The 17,888-nt window shown below is 34.0% G+C and overlaps 1 protein-coding gene and 1 long non-coding RNA gene across 11 annotated transcripts in view; one reads left to right on the forward strand and one right to left on the reverse strand.

The window, feature by feature from the left end:
* LOC127528813 (uncharacterized) overlaps nucleotides 1-17,888 on the forward strand; it is a 97,556-nt gene that overhangs the window by 57,019 nt on the left and 22,649 nt on the right. The window lies entirely within an intron of this gene.
* cadps2 (Ca++-dependent secretion activator 2) overlaps nucleotides 1-17,888 on the reverse strand; it is an 874,989-nt gene that overhangs the window by 24,530 nt on the left and 832,571 nt on the right. For 9 of the 10 annotated variants that reach the window (XM_051929794.1, XM_051929778.1, XM_051929757.1 and 6 more), the window contains one exon: nucleotides 17,674-17,781. In XM_051929794.1, the coding sequence (XP_051785754.1) occupies nucleotides 17,674-17,781 (108 nt within the window). The remainder of the gene's footprint in view (nucleotides 1-17,673; nucleotides 17,782-17,888) is intronic. The other variant, XM_051929763.1, reaches the window with a different exon arrangement.

The raw sequence follows: 17,888 nt of genomic DNA on the forward strand, positions 1-17,888 counted from the left end.
TCACCAGCTATTCTTTCAACCAGCCAATATAGATTTCTTCACTGCTCACAGGTTGTACATAATTCCACCTAGTATTGCTCCACTTGATGCTTATGTTCATATTCAGGTTTAGATCAAGGGGTTAGCCAACAATTTACATAGCAATACTTTATAACAGTGGTTCCAGTTGTGCATGGAATTCATTCTTGGACTTCATCTAGAAACTCTGTAAGATGTATGTTTTGTTTCACATAAATTACAAAGGTGCTAATTTATTATCTTTGACAATACATGATATGATTCCTGACTTGGAAGATATATTTTTTCTGTTATGCAATGAAAAAATAACATTTATGTTGCAATGATTAACTAGGAAGAACACAAAGAGGTACTAGTCTCTAAATATATTTGAAATTTACTATTATATCAATTTAAATCTAAAATATATAGTAGATGGTTTGAATGGTGGTACCTCCATTATAAATCTTATTTTCTTTAGTGTTGCTGTGTGTGTGAATGTTGTCTGCAATGGCCTGGAGCCCTGTAAAGGTCTCGATCCTCCTCTACTAGAGTAGGCTCTGTTCCCAGTGTTAGTCCTAACTGGATATTTTGAGTTTGATGATGGATTGATGGATGCATGATAAAAAACACTTTTACTATTTAAGAGCTCTTTACTTTGTTTTTAACTGGTTCACATATATACTGATATGAACAATAGATACATAGAAATTATTTTGTAATTAAAACAGGTATAATAAGAGAAATACATAGTACTTGGAAAGGAGAAAAATGTAAACTACTTACTTTACATAAAAAGGCAACTTGGGTAAAAATGCATGTTATTTGATGACTTCACAATTATAAATTTGGATAAATTTATATTTGTATTTTGCTCAGCTGTGTCTCTAATTAAAACATATTTACTAAGAAAGATATTCTTTTTCCTACTTAAGGCTTGAAGATTGTGTGACAGTAACAACTTAGGTTTTAAATAGCTTGTAACAAAGATTGTAATCTAAGCAAAATACTGTGTACAGCTGGCATTGCCAGCCGGTCAGGTAACTGACTGACGTGACAAAGAATTAAAGGAAGAAAAAAAATAAAAAAGACAAGGCTAATTATCTGCCAGGTAATGCCTGTGGCAGTAAGGATTATTGCTTATTCAACATACTTGGTATTTTCACCGCCCTTTTTTGTAACATGCTTTTTGGATAGAATCCATTCTAATGCTGAAATGTGTCAATTTTAGACAATATAAAATGCCTATATGATACTTTGACATGAAAAGGTAATTAACAACTGACACAGCAGTCATTACAACTATACAGTTGATGGTAGTGATAAGGATGTGTGCTGAGCTTAGGAGGAATTTGGTATTCAATCACACAGATAAAGTTCTGAAATGACAAATTAACTTGACTTCACGTAAACTGCAATTTCAAAATATTTATCCGGATACAAGCTACTATGCAGAATACAACTTCAGCCTTTTTTAACCTATTGTTGAGTTTAAGGATGTTCTTTAAGTGTAAGGTTAACCTCCCAAATGATCCCTAATGACTGATTACTAACATCACATAGTTTTTCATCAAACACAAGGCACCTAAGGGTGTTGTGTAATACTACCAAAAAAGAATCAACATTTGCAGTTCTATAAGGTAATGCAGATTCTAGTAATTAGTTAATGATACGAGAATTATTTTTAGAAGGACAATGCAAATGAAAACTTGCAAAGTCTGATAAAGTGACAGGTGGTTCCTTGTCTACTACCCTAACCCAGAACTAAGAATCCCATAACAAAGTAACAAAAGAACAAACAGAAAAAAACCCCTAATTGTCACCCTGGGCCAGATTATGAAGAGTTTGAACCATGCTCCATATGAAGAAGTAGCTTGTACATTTACTCACAATCTAAATACTGTTTCACAACCACAAGAGAATTCTCTCTGACACCTCCCTAGATTCTCTCTTATACTGCATTCTGGTTACACTATCTACCATGTTTGGCCCATGCCCCAACTTGCCTCCTGACTCCACGCTCAAAAGGTATTGTGATGGTTTTATACCCCATAAAGGAGCTACTTTTGGAAATTCCCCAAAACCACATCCAGGACCAGGAACACTTCAAGAAAGTCCTATTGCCTTCAACACTATAGCTCCTTCTATTTCCTTGTACTTTTTATTCCAGACATCACCTTACCAGCCATGTAATGTACATACATATGATATTGGATAAGACTACTATTTTAATGCAAATTCATAATTATATCCAGAACACTATGTATTTGATAGACGTCACAAGTACAGCAAAGAACTTCTCCTGTCTTGTATTTATTAATCTGAAATGTACTTGCAACTGTGAATGTATATGGTAAAGCCAAGCTTGATCAGTGAAGAGATCAATGCTCAAGTTAGATAACTTATTTCTCTTTAGCCCTTTTAACCAATTGTTGCTTATCATCTGTGCACAAACGGGAGCCTTTATATAGAAAGCTGCTCTCCAGTTTATTCAATTCATTATCAGCAAGTGGTGATTCCATGGGCATTTCCATTATAGATTATAGATACAGCAGGTTCTGAATCCTGTCATATACAGTAAGTGCACTTAAAGCATACAGTATTTCCAGTGTACCTATCATATTACTTTTTCACACATGTTAAAGTCCTACTTATATATATATGTTTCTTGCAACCTGAATGGACTGCAACAGTCCTTCCCCCACATTTGATATACTGTATATTTCAATATCTGTCCAAAGTTTTTGATTTACATTTTGGTGAATCTGGTTAGCAGAAACAAATACTGTATATCCATACAGTTTGAAGTAAAATATGACTGGCTAGATATGCTCATTAAGGGCAAATTCCTTCAGATTATCTCAGTGAGCGGTTTTAATGTAGCCATTTGCTCAGCAACACCTGAGAAGCACTGAACAGTTTTCACAGTGGCAGATGTACAGTACTACTTTGTTTTAAAACAGGACATAGAAGGACTCAGTTTAGATTTATCAAAGTATAAGCAACAAAACAGGACTGTTGTGTTAGAACAAAACAGTAGTGCCAGTGTCATATTGTTTAACAATAAGGTGCAAAGCTAGTTTATTCAGCACATTCCTTCATCTAGGCACCTTCAGCAACAGCATGTGTCACAATTGTATATTACCATGAAAAGACAACACACTTTTCCTTAGATCCACTTGGAGAAAATCATTCAAAGGATGCTGTAGTAAGGACAGAAAAATTTCTCAAAGACAACTGTTTATTGCAAAATACTTACCTACTATTCTTCTTTGAACTGCTGGGCAGTAAGAAGTCATTAGCAATTTGAGTTTCAGCCTTTCACATCTTCTTCTGAATGTCATTTAAATTCTTGAGGACACTGCTTTGGAATAATGAGATATCTAAATGCTAACAGTGGATGCCTGAAGTCTTTCTTGAGTAACCCAATATAAATCCATTTATAACTACTATTCCAGGTGACATAGGCACAGTTATTGGTTAACAAAGGACTACAATTTATTATTATGTTCATTTTTCTTACCTAGTGGCAGCTGAAATTCCCACTCAAGGACTCAGAAGTCAGAAGAAACACTTTCAGCCAGCATGGTATTCTAAGAGTGCCAGAGAAAGCATCTTATCACATGTGTACTCCCTCACCAGGTGGCCTCTGATATATCTTATAATGGTCTATGTCATTCAAACTACAGGTCTAATGTGCTGAAGATTAAAAAGAATGTTAAACTTACTGGCTACTCCTTTATATAATAAAATACTGGAAAATTTACTTACAAAAAAGGTTTGCTTTTATATATGGTTAGGGTATAGGAAAACCCAGGAAGAAAACAGTCCACAGAAAATGCCAGTGACAACCTCATACCCCAATGTCATGCAACTAACCACAAAAAAGTCTGGATACTTGGAATGAAAATTATATATAATGACCAGGCAGCACTGCTAGTCAGCTTTGTCCTGAAGCTTATCGCAAATGTACACTAAAGACACTTTGTATTGCTTAGTATAAGTTGCCACAGAGCTGTCACAGCGTTATTCAGACATAAAGTGATTGCCCCTTTAATCACGAAGCAGTAGTAAACAAGAGTGTAAGAACACCATACTTAAAGTACGTTGGCAGCACTTTTTTTACAATTAAATTGAACAAAGTCCCATCCATAATAAAGGAAACTTAGAGATCTGTGCTTTAAGGCCTATAGATTCTACTATACAGCTTGTTAAGTAAAACTTCAACACTAGGCCCTTCTGATGCAATATGAGCCTCTTTTACTCTCCATTCTAAAGCAGCAAAAACAATTACACTTGTTAATTAGCCAGGATACAAATCGCCACAATAAGCATCACAATTCGACAAATGAAGCATTATATAATATACAGCACATAACAATTTTAAATAACAATGTAGAACAATACTACCTATAAATTTGAAATGGTAGTGTCACACTTCAAAAAATAATAATGACAAACAAATTACAATATTTTAAAATCTTTTCTATGCTGTTCACTGTGTATTCTTTTGTGTTTAATTCATCCTGTAGAACAAAATATTATCATGGAGATGTAGGCAGTGTCTTTCAGCATACTGAATAAAACCATTTGCTGCTTCAATATAAAACAATTGCAAACTATGGTGAAGTGTTCATTTAAGTGAATTCAGAAGAAAAGCAGCTTTTTAGAAAGAATTGTTCACATTCTCTTTTTTCTGCAGTATTACTAATAGACAAAACACAATAACACATCTTATGGACATGTGCTGTCGCTGTCAGATATTAATTTCTTTTTGATTTCTTCTGCTTATTGCCTGGAGCTTCTAGGAACACTCTTGAACAGCCGCAGTAATCTGACATTTAATTGTGGTAGTATGAAAGAAAGTGAAAGACACATTCAATGATTAAAAAAAAGAAAATGCTTATGCTTTTTTTCAGACTGGCATAAGGCTTCTTCTTGGCAGCCATACTATATTTGCCTCTCAAGGCTACAGCTTTGCCTTTTATAAGAAAATGAATAGTATTTCTCTAAGGGTGTTGAGCTAATCTTTTCTATCTAACATTCTGCAATTAGTTTTCTACCTCTGAGACTAGACTCATTTCACTGCAATCTTTGTATGAAGACACCATACTGCACTCTAGGTGATGAAAAGTTGAATGAGGGAAGGTAGTTAATAATGTTCAAATAGTATGTTTTATTTTGGTGAAGGGCCAAAGAAATGAGAGCAACAGCATTAAAGAAATGTAAACATGCAGGCGTGACCATGGGAAGAATTAAGAAGTAAAAAAAAGTTATAAATACTCATTAAAAATTAATATATTTTTATACTCATAAACTCTTATTGGAAACACAGAAGATGATAAAGGCTATTTTTTCTGTAGTTCTGGTAATTAATTAGATATTATTAAAAATGTGATGGACTAATAATGGACTGGAGCTCTCCTGCAGTCAAACTACTACTTTGTATAGAACTTTCTTTATTAATTAAGCATGTTCCATGAGAAAAAAGAAGCACATTACTTATTAGTAAAGTCCATCCACCCATTATTTGTACCTGCTTTGTGCAGTGCAGGGTAATGAGAGACAGAGGATGTCCTGGGAGCACTGGAAACAAAGCAAGAAACTGTGCCAGAATAAGCATGAGCTTATCCCGGGGCATGCCTGCCCACACTCACCTACTCACATTCCAAGCTTATTAACCTAACGTGCATGTCTATTTTGATGTGGGGAGAACGAAGATAAGGGAAGGACATACACACCTAACACAGCCAAGGAACAGGCTAGAGATTCAAGGTTTGTTTCCTAAAGCTAACTACAGTATCACTGTGCCATTTTACAGGGCCATATACTAGCAGCCTATGGTATTGTAAGCTGCAAAAAAGGAAATGCATTAAGGGAGGAGTTGGGTATACATGACAATAGATACATAAAAAAATACATTCGTAAACAATACCTGTCCTAACAGATGATTCATTTTCTAAGAAAGATCAAACTGCAATGTTTTTCAACTTTTACAGAGTTAAAGTTCTCAATTGGCAATGCATTAAACATTTCAAAAGCAACATATGCCAGAAAATTGCTTTTTCTTGGGGAATTCCAAAAGAATTGTTTTAAAATGTAATATTTTATTTACCTACGGTATTCAATGATGTTTTGGGGAGGCTATAGTTTGAATTCAAGGTGGTGGTAGGTTCCAGTGCATATCCTGAGAGGATGAGTTGCAAGTAAGGGGCTAAACCTACTCTTACAGCGGCAATTTATATAAAATACTGTGCAAGTCACAGGCCACTAGAAATATTTTTATAGTTAGTTATTTGTGCAATGTTTATATTTATAAAGTCCTCAAAACCACTTCATAAAAATATACCAGTATTTGTATAAAGAGGAACAGATTATTTACTTTATAAATATATACAGTAGAAAAGGCAGTTATACCAGTTTTATACATACTTTTTCAGATTCAGAACCATTATAGAATGTTTTTTTAGGTTTTTACACTAGTAGTGAGAAGTGACTCAAAATGACACCTTTTATTGGCTAACTAAAAAGATTACAATATGCAAGCTTTCGAGGCAACTCAGGCCCCTTCTTCAGGCATGATGAGGTGCCTCGAAAGCTTACATATTGTAATCTTTTTAGTTAACCAATAAAGGGTGTCATTTTGATTCACTTCTCACTACATTCATAATGGCTAACATGGTACAACACCCTAGTACTACAGGTTTTCCACTAGTAAAATACTTCAGACTTAGCAACATATACCACATGTTTAGAAGGAGAACAACTGAATTCCAGGTATTCTTCCATGGCCAACATGTTCATACTTAATTGTTAAAAGAAACATTACTAGAATACACAGCAATTAACATTAATGTTAATAAAAATGAAGAAACCTGTAATACATGTAGAAAACATGAAAAACATACTTTTATATTTTAGAACACATCCAGACATTAATTACAAATCCATTGGTGCAAATATTCATATAGCCTAAACAAAGTCCTATAATTTGGGCATCATGGACAGAGCTGGCCTGGCTGGATGTTTTATGCATAATAAATTTTCACAGTTAACAGGATCAAATGACATACCAATAAAACGCATGCCTCAAACACCTGCATCTATGGTATTTCTGCATTCAACTCGCAGTATCTGGACTCATATATAAAGAGTAACCGAATCTACTTGTCAATCACAAACCTTGTATTTTAGATACATAACTTTCTCAACATTGGAAATGTATTTATTTTGTTTGTTTAACATGCGTGCTCTCTTTATAACCAAACCTATTGGTAAATAATCCATAAGCATTAGTGGTCAGTACTGCCAAAACTCGTCACCAGTAAAAGTTATGCCCAAAAAGACATCAAAGCATTTCTTTTGAACTGATTTGCAATGTCTGAAAAGATAAAACCTCCGAGTAATATTAATTTAATTGTGATTATTAGCACATATTATAATAGCAGCTTGTTCAAAAACAGAAGCTTAATAAAAAAGACTGATTATTTAAACGATTATTCTTTTTTTTGATATCCTGCATTTAGGAATCTATATTCAAACTTCCATTAAAATTATGCATATTTTTTGACAATCTATTAATATTGTAATATAATTATACTTGAACATACTGCATTAAATATAGTTGTATTTGCTTTTATTTGTTTTAATTATCTTTAAATTGAAAGGCTACACTAATGGACTTATTTGTTTTCATATTGCTCACTATACTGCATAAATTATATTTACTTTCAGCAATACATAACCAGATGCTGACAATCTCAGATTTTTATGAGGAGTTTAGTTAACTCCTAAATTATCTACTGTATTCAATTTAATAAAATATCATACAAAGCAGTACTCTTTTGGCAATTTTACAATTCAGATCATCCTTGGCTTCTACTGATACAAGAAAACAAAGACTGAACCCTTCAACATAAATGCGACCCTGAGAACCCTACTTAACATTTCCATGTTAAAAATTGCAGACTACTGAATATAACACAGTTTTTTTTGGGATGCTGTTCTTTTAAAAAAGCTTCTTATTATAGGTACTTATGGCCTTCACACTATTCATACATTACTTTTACTGTGAAACAACCCCTTAAGGATTGGGACATTGGTGTGATTCGTGACATGAGCACCTCAATGATCCTTAGAAACATGTTGTAGAGTTACCTATGGTAAATTGATCCAAGGGTAGATTTCAGACTGAGAAAAATCTATCAATGTCCTGCATGACATAATAATAATAACAGTAGTAGTAATGTTCACTGGCGGGTGACCTATACAGCCCAGTCAGGCTCAATTCAAAAAGGCTACATAGAGTCTCCACATGGGATCATCCCTCACAAGGGTCGAGCACAGCATCATTTGGGTGTCCAGGAGGATTGGGATGGATCAATACAAGACTTGGTGATGTAAACAGGATCTAGTTTTGCCTGATCTAAATCAAAACAGTGAATTGGTACAGTACAGCTATGCTAGGTATATATTGTACATAACAAGCACTACATTCAAACACAAGAATGCTGAGGAATGATCCTAGTAGCTTGGGCCAAAGGACAATGAAGAAGAAGGTTAGCAGTCTTAAAACTGGCAGGACTATACATTATTTCAGTATACCATTAATAGAAGTGAGTTCTGATGATGTAAACGTTGAGTTCTACTCCAAGCTCCAGACAACTTTGGACTTTGTGCCAAGAAGGGACTTGATCCTACCTGTTGGTTATTTCAAAGCCCATATTGGAGACATACTGTACATGATAATGGTCTTCGCTGTTCACCCTTCACTCTAATGAACAACTTACTTGTTAAAAATATTTTATTTTACAATTTGCTCAAATACCACCTAACATAATGCTATACGCATGGACTATTTCCTAGTCAAGGATAGTTCCCATATGTCACTCAAGTCCATGCAATGAGGGGACACGACTGCAGATGTGATCATCAGTCAAAGGATCTGCTTCAAAGAAATGAGAGTTGTCAAGGATAAGCAAACTCTTTTGCAGCCTTAAGACAATCAGCTAACATAGTACAAAAGGCAACAGAATATTCAGGAATAGTGAATGAATGTGGCAAGGATTTATGACCCTTCTGAGACAAATACAAGTATGGATAAATGAGTGCCTGGAACTCATTGAACAGCACAGACAATACAATACGACAAATATGTGCAATACAAACAGTTAAACTGAGAAATCAAATGCCACCACAAACTAGAATCAAGCATACTGGAATAAGATTGCCAAAGAAATAGACTTAGCAACCCACCACCATGAATACCATACTCTACATAGAAGACTTCAAAGACTCAGTGGTATGGTCCATGCAGAAAATGACAATAGTCATAAGTCAGACAGCACTTTCTTTAAGCAATAAAGTCTATTGCAGAATTAATTTCAAAAGTCCAATGGTGACATACTGGACCTATAGCAAAGTGAGCCACTGCTGACAGATGTTCATCAAAATGGCATCTCTGATATCAAAACAACCATTGAAAAAATTATTGTTTTCTAATCAAAATGATATTTGATAAAGCCTTTTTAGAGGATACCAAAATACTGAAAACTGGTAAGAATTCCCACGTGTAACATCAGCAGTAACTTCTTTGTTTGATAAGGCACTAAGAACAGATCCAGACTACCTGGAAAAGCTTAATAAATGTTCTTATTTACCAGAAGGTTAACAGCCTTGACTGAACAAATTACAATGTTTTTGTTAACAAGGTATTTACAAGTATTAATGAGCAATACAATTTACATGAATTTGAATTTAAAGCAAAACTCAGTGTTTTGTTTAGCAAAACAAAATTGCCAGTAGTAAGAAGAAAGGCGTTCAGTTCCTGTCTGGAAGCATTTTTATGCATTAAATCCACATACAGTATGTCTGACTATCATTTTACTATTTAAATAAAGACATCCAAGTGCCCCATTTCTCATTACATGTAGATATTTTGTTGAGCCATCAGCTGTGTGTTGTAACTGTTCTGGTAGTACAGTATATATTATGATGCCCATGTTGTAAATTATAAAGAAAAATGCAAAAATTAACCAGAAACTGAAAAGAAATTCTCAAGTTTCACAACACATGAAGTAAGCACATCTTCATACTCATTCCAAAGAATCAAAAAACAGGAAAAGGTTGCGGTTAGGTAATAAAGTGGGGTGTGGCGGTGGGGGTTGGCGTCTTTTCTAGGCAGTTTGTTTTCCTGCACAGAAAACTTAGTAATGTGCACAAAGGTGCACTATGGTATGTCGTATTGTGGAAAACATGTAGCATGTCACATTTATAAAAAAAAAACAAAACAAAAAAACAAACTAATGTGTGTTACTCAGCTGTGGGAGAACAACACAGATAAAAACAGAAGTACAAATGAGATTTTTTAGAGCAATATTATTTGCTTTCCATCCCACAAAACTTTCAAAACCCCCAAAAAGTAACCCATTTTTATGAGTTTTGTGTTTCACAATTGAAAAACTAACTTTACTGTCAGTTTTATGAAAATGAATGCATATTTAAACTTGCCTGTTTTGTTCAACACAAAGGATTATCAAATTGTGCTTATAGCAATATTGGAACAAATTAGACATAAAGAATATGATGAATTCTGAAATAATCACAAATGTTGCCACTAATTTTTCACATTTAGTCAGTTTAGGGAGGAATGCATCAGGTGAGGCAAGTGGCCCAAATTTGGTCTATTTGACTACACATCTGCACTTGACAGTGTTCACTATCTGGAACAATGGAAAGCTCTGATAGCAGAGCTGGTAAAAACTGTAGATACATGATGATTCAAGCTGTAGAATATCCATCAAAGATGAACTTGCAGAGGATATTGCAGTACGCACAGGCATGGAAATGGATGTGTGTACTGCACCACTGCTATTTAGTGCTGTCATGGATATACTATCATCAAGAACGTTTTTAATGCCAGATACAGTACAGTGTTTTATTAGTTGAAGACCACCTTATCATTGACCTTATGTTTACCAGCAACAATGTAATTTGCACATAAGCTACTGAGGCCTCCAGCATCCTCCATGTCATCCAAAATCATGCCCACCTAGTTAGATAAAAGCAGATGAGACAAAGGTGTAAATGACAGATGGCTCGCCCACGTCAGGTAAATGAATTTAAATAATTTGGCTCAATAGTGCAAGATTAGAAGAACACATCAACAGCTGATATACAAAGAACGATAGGACCTGAAACAACAGATTATAAGGCATGTGATGGAAATCACATATTATTATCTCAATAAAGGCACACAACTTCTACTGAACTGTCTTCTCAATTACCCTTTATGTTGCAGAATCATGGACACTCCTACATAAAGAAACTCAAAGTTTTTCGGGACTACACACAAAATGAAGAGAGCAAGAGAGCATGCTGCTGCAATTAGCTTAAAATACAAACAATGACTGCTGTAGTTTTTAATTTTGTGCTGTGTACAAAACAATCACTTCTCACTCAGGCTAATATGGATTTCCAAGATAAGGGAATACAAAAGTGTGTACACCTGTCAAGTTCCTCAGTGTATTGTTTGGCAGATACTATAATTTTATATATATATATATATATATATATATATATATATATATATATATATATATATATATATATATATATATATATATATAGATATATACAGTAATCCCTCCTCCATCGCGGGGGTTGCGTTCCAGAGCCACCCGCGAAATAGGAAAATCCGCGAAGTAGAAACCATATGTTTATATGGTTATTTTTAGAATGTCATGCTTGGGTCACAGATTTGCGCAGAAACACAGGAGGTTGTAGAGAGACAGGAGCTTTATTCAAACACTGCAAACAAACATTTGTCTCTTTTTCAAAAGTTTAAACTGTGCTCCATGACAAGACAGAGATGACAGTTCAGTCTCACAATTAAAAGAATGCAAACATATCTTCCTTTTCAAAGGAGTGCAAAGCAAGCAGTCAAAAAAAAAATCAATAGGGCTTTTAAGTATGCGAAGCACCGCCGGTACAAAGCTGTTGAAGGCGGAAGCTCACACCCCCTCTGTCAGGAGCAGGAAGAGACAGAGAGAGAGCCACAGAAAAACAAAGTCAAAAATCAATACGTGCCCTTTGAGCTTTTAAGTATGCGAAGCACTGTGCAGCATGTCCTTCAGGAAGCAGCTGCACACAGTCCCCCTGCTCACACCCCCCTACGTCAGCGCAAGAGAGAGAGAGAGAGAAAGTAAGTAGGGTAGCTTCTCAGCCATCTGCCAATAGCGTCCCTTGTATGAAATCAACTGGGCAAACCAACTGAGGAAGCATGTACCAGAAATTAAAAGACCCATTGTCCGCAGAAACCCGCGAAGCAGCGAAAAATCCGCGATATATATTTAAATATGCTTACATATAAAATCCGCGATGGAGTGAAGCCGCGAAAGGCGAAGCGCGATATAGCGAGGGATCACTGTATATATATATATATATATATATATATATATATATATATATATATATATATATATATATATATATATACATATATACACACAGTATATATATATTTTTGTTGAGAAATATATACAAAGAAAGAGAGAGAGAGAGAGATAGATAACAAGGGGTTCAAGACGAATTTCGGCAGGCCAATAGTTTTTTTTTGTTCGTTCTATTCTATTTTGACCTTTGCTCTCATCTTTTTGTGTATAACTATGTATTTGTGTGATTTACTCTCAATTAACGCAGCATGTATATATATATATATCGTACATGACATGTAAACTGGATGGAAAAAATAAAGCTGTGACTTAAAATGGTTGGTTCTATTCAGTAACATACATTTTCTGGTGAAAATAACAAATCAAACATATTTTCACTTTTTTACTGTTTACAGCAGTTACACTGAAAAGAAAAGAAAAATACTGACAAATATATTCCACATATCGATAAAGGACCTAAATGTGATAATGTATATTTAAAAAATATACAGTTTTAAAAAGAAAAAAAAACTCTTCAAAAAATAAATAAATAAACTTGCTCCAACATGTTGTTTGGGAATGAAGCCAACACCATTTCATTTCAGTTTTGGAAAAAGTATTTGTACATATGCCACAGTTGCTGCTGATGACACTGTCACACTTTCATAGAAAAAAAAGCCAAGTGGAGGCAAGTAAATATTTAAGATCAACCCAACTCCCACGTACATACTGTTACAATTACAGACTCCCCTGCATATTGAAATGTTCTGCGTGTCAAACTTTTAATTAACTAAAATATATTGCATTTGATTTGTAACATGGTTTATAATGGTGATGTTTCTTATCTAATTTATTTAGCCTCCAAAGCAAATAAATTAATAGTAACTGAATTAAATAGGGTTAAAAATGTGTAACTTCAGTTTGCTATAAATCCTGGACACACATTTCTTTTTTGTATGTTTTTTGTTGTCCTTTGAATATTATACTATATTATTCTTTTATTACCTCTTTTATAAAGTGTGGTATTTAATTTCTTATGCTCTTTCTAGTCATTGTTTCTGGTGTTTCTGTGATAATCTTTGTCCTCTGTGTGTTGTGACCACTTCCAGGCATACACAAGTTTGTAGTAAACTCAGTGTCCGTTGCTGAAGCTTTGGTATTTTGTTACATCTGCTTAGCTCTCTGTCATTTCTTGATGTTTTGGAGTATCACTTATGGAGTAAATTTATTTTCTGATTTTTATTTGGCTTTTGGCTCTCTTTTTGTTTTTTAGTTTCTGGAATACAGACTGGCTTTGCTTCTGCTTTTTCCCTTTTTAATTGTTTTTTGTTAATAAAATAGGTACATATGGGAACTGTGTAATTGTTATTGACAACCATTTTTTTATTTAATGATTCCCCTCTCCCTTTGTTCAGTCTTGGTTTCATTTTGGCCTGTGTAGGTCATGAAGCCTGTATCTCAAGTTTTTCAATGGCAAAAGCAGAACAAGCATAATAAAAAGCAAAGCCCTATAAAGTAGTCAAAACAAGAATAAAGCAGAAAGAAAGAGGCATCAAAAAGGTACACCTAAAAGGAAAACCTACAGGCAAACAATAGCAGCCTTTAATCAGGAAATCAAAAGCTAAAAACAGTGCCAATGTCCAATAAACCAAAAAAAAGTTAATAAATGAAGTTATGAAAGTGATAAACTAAAGTTTTAGTTGATGAACAACAGCAGAGACACCAACACCCACCACCCTCCTTAAAACCAAGTTATATTTGTTTTAAATAAATCTGTTTTTGCACTAACAGGAATGGTTTGGAATTACCATGGTGTAACTTTTAACTACAGTATATTGCTTTATTAACTTTCCTACAAATTAGCAAAATGTATTACTATACATTTACTACAGTAGTATCACTCTGTTTTACTACTTAGCTAAATTAGGTTCGGGCTGCACAACATGACTTTGAGACAGGGACTATGTCAGGTCCTGAATCTTGTTAATTCTGAGAATAGATCTTTATCACAACTCATTCAGCAGCTAGAAGTTTTACTGTAGCAGTCCTTTATAGCATCTTGTTTTTGTCAACAGCAAAAGCTTCACAATATATTATTATATCATAATGTTCTATATGCATTACTTAATTTTGCATAAATTTGGCCAAACCACAGTTATATTAGTAGAGTATTATTCTAAATTTCAGGTTCAAATGTTTTTTTTTCCCCAAACAATTTATTTTTACTGCATTGTAGTGGTAACAGAAACTCAAACCTTAGTTTGTATGAATACAACACTAGCAAGCTTATGTTAAGTTGTAACATGCTGAAAGAGCCTAAAGATTTAGTTATATTAGTACAGAGGCCTGTAAGACTCCTTTCATATACTGTATGCTGTTTTATTCAAAAATAATTTATTGGGAAAGACTATGAGTAAACAAGTAAATGTTGAAGAACTTGAAAAATGGATCCAATGTTGCAATGGGCTAAAGAGATGAAAGAGGGAATCTGCCACCATTGCTGGAGAAGTTAACCTTGGCAATGTTCAGATTTTTATATGTGGAATTTACTGAAAAATAAGCAGCGTGGCACCTGTCTCACTTTATCATTTTACTGTTATGTATCAAAAATTGATTTTAAACTCAAGAAGTTAGAGTTTGCATTTTAATTTCCTTTATTGATATTTTAGATCAACCAAATTTAATGTAGTGACTTTGACCTGTGAGATAGCACTTGGAAGCAGAGCCACGCATATTAGATCAGCATAAAATGAGAAAATGCACAGCACGGGTATGGAGAGCCCAATTAAACTTTAAATATATACACTCTGTTTCTGATATATTACTTCTGTGGCTCATTTTATAAGACTTCTGCCTCACAGATCCAGTGGCCTCAGTTCAAATCCCATACTTGGTTGTTGTCTATGGGGAGTTTATGTATTCTCTCTGTCTGCATGTTTCCTCTCCAATCCTTAAAGATGTACAAGCTGGGTGAACTGTTTATTCCAAACTAGCCCCATATAAATGTGTGTGTGGTCCCTATGACTGATTGGTACCCTGTCCAGGGCTTATTCCCGCCTTGCACTCAGTGCTGCCAGGCAAGACACCAGTCCTTCTGCGACTCTGAACTGGCTTAAGTGAGTTTGAAATATAATGTTATGGTACTTTTGGTCATACAAATGTAGAAATATTCACACACACCGACACACACAATTACACATAAATGGAGTGCAAATTAAAAGCTATTTTTCTCAGCAGTTTAACATCTGCAAAAGTGGATGTTTACCTTCAGACACCACAGAGGATTTCACTTATAGAAATAGTATTAGAAAGATGAGAAATAAAAGTAAAAAAAAATGAAGCATATGTTAGAAGAATGAATGCAGTTCCAAACAAAAGCTAATGTAGTTGATATGTATTTTTATTAAGTGAGTGCCAGCTGGATGGATGATAATTATTCTACCCCTGCAGGGCATCAACACTTTTATAAAATCCTTGTTTTCACACATATTAACAGTCAGCCTATTAGACACATACAATATTTTTTCTTTCTTCTGTACAGCTGCTAATCATTGTCTACTTGTTGGACATGGGAGGTAAGTCTCATTTTGACTGTCCACTATGTTAAGCAAAAAGCAGTTAGAAGACTGTCCTAATAACTGTTAGAACTTCTCTGTTAATAGCATCTAATGTACATGTTACACTGATGACTGCATAGCTGTTATCAGACATTTGTATTTTTAATTATTAAAAAAAAAATCTAATGGTAAATACAGCTATGAAGTAAAAAGTGTATGCAAAAAGTATACAAAGTAAAAGCATTAAACAAGACAATTCCTATTGTAATGGATTTTAGAGTTGCATTCTTTACTGTGTTGAAAGTTAAATAATTCCTCATGTTAAAATTGTTCATTTAACTCAGGTGCCCAAGATGCTTTGGCCAAGACTTTACTATTGTGCATGAATTCATTAGGTTAAAATGATATAATAGGGATAATGAGAAATATTTGCCATAAAAAGACAGCGTTCATAATAAAAGTAATGATACATGTTTTAAAGTGATGATACCCCCCCTTTTTTTATATCATATACAATTTATTTGGCATGACACAAATCATTAGACTAATCTGTTATAATAAAGTCCATTACAATATAAAACAACAAAAGGAAAAAAGGTGAATTTAGGGGTGATATTTTAGTGGAATCTTATCTTTGAATATAAAAAAAATTAATTTAAGAAGGGAAAAAGATTTCACAAATTTATTATGGTTAAGAGTATAAGTAGAAACATAGCCTCACAATGCATTTGCCAAATACAAATTATGATGATGAAGGTACAACCATTCAATCATCTGACTAAATTAAAAATAATAAAGCATTACTCAGGAATTGTTTAATGCATTTTTCCCACATCATCAAAGCAACATATGATGAGGAAAGCCTGCTCTACTAAAACGAGAAGTGGACATTTCAACATTATCATACCATATTTGTAAAAAATGAATAGCGAAATGGCCTTATTACAACATAAAAAATTAGGAAAATCATGCAGTACCAAGAAATTAATCTCAGCAGCAAAATTTTTAAAAAAATCAAACATATTCTTTGATTAATCTCTGGATGTTGTCTGTCCATCTATCAGTTACTCAAAATAACTCAGCATCATATCTAATGTTAAGCATTTTTTGTATTATATGTGTGCATTTATTGCCACATGTTAGCCAATAATAATAAAGTGCGTTTCATAACTTGACAAATGATTTTGAAAAGGGTTTCTTTTATAGTTTAGTTATGAAAGGTAATGCATAATGATACATCATTAAATACCGTTTATTGAAAATACATAGATATCAAAAATATGACTGGCTTCTGTCATGACAGATTTGGCTACAAAACTACGTACGTATTAACTTTCATTTTAATAACAGGTTCAATATGAGTTTTTTTAATCTCCTAAGGAGTGAATTATTTCTGCTTTTCTGCGGTAAAAAAATAAGGTTCCACGAACTGTGAAAAAATAATCCCCCAGTGTCTGATTTTTATCTAAAAATTGATTACTGGAAGATCCTTAAGATGTCAGAACAGTAGTTATATAACATACAGACATTTGATCAGGTTGGCATGCATTTGTGTAGAACAGACAGGATCCACAAAAAGAGTACCTCAGCAAGCTTGTAGTATGGAACAGCTCAAAATGTAACTTATCATCCTAAGAAACCTCTCCCAAATCAGGAATTCAGCATGCCTTGCAAGGGTAGCAACTTACATCAAATACTTTTTCTATATATATTTCCTCATTGACCTTGTCTCGAAGAATATCCTGGTTCTGCCGTACAAATGTAATGTATGTGTCTGCCAAATCCATCCCTGGCTTCTGGAAAAAAAAACAAAACAAAAAAGCCCATCTGTGTTATTTATACAGAGATGTCACAAGTAAAACATGTTGAACTACTGAACTTGACCCCCATTATCATAAAGTGG

This window comes from Erpetoichthys calabaricus, chromosome 1 (assembly GCF_900747795.2).
Source record: "Erpetoichthys calabaricus chromosome 1, fErpCal1.3, whole genome shotgun sequence".
In the NCBI taxonomy this organism is placed as follows: domain Eukaryota; kingdom Metazoa; phylum Chordata; class Cladistia; order Polypteriformes; family Polypteridae; genus Erpetoichthys; species Erpetoichthys calabaricus.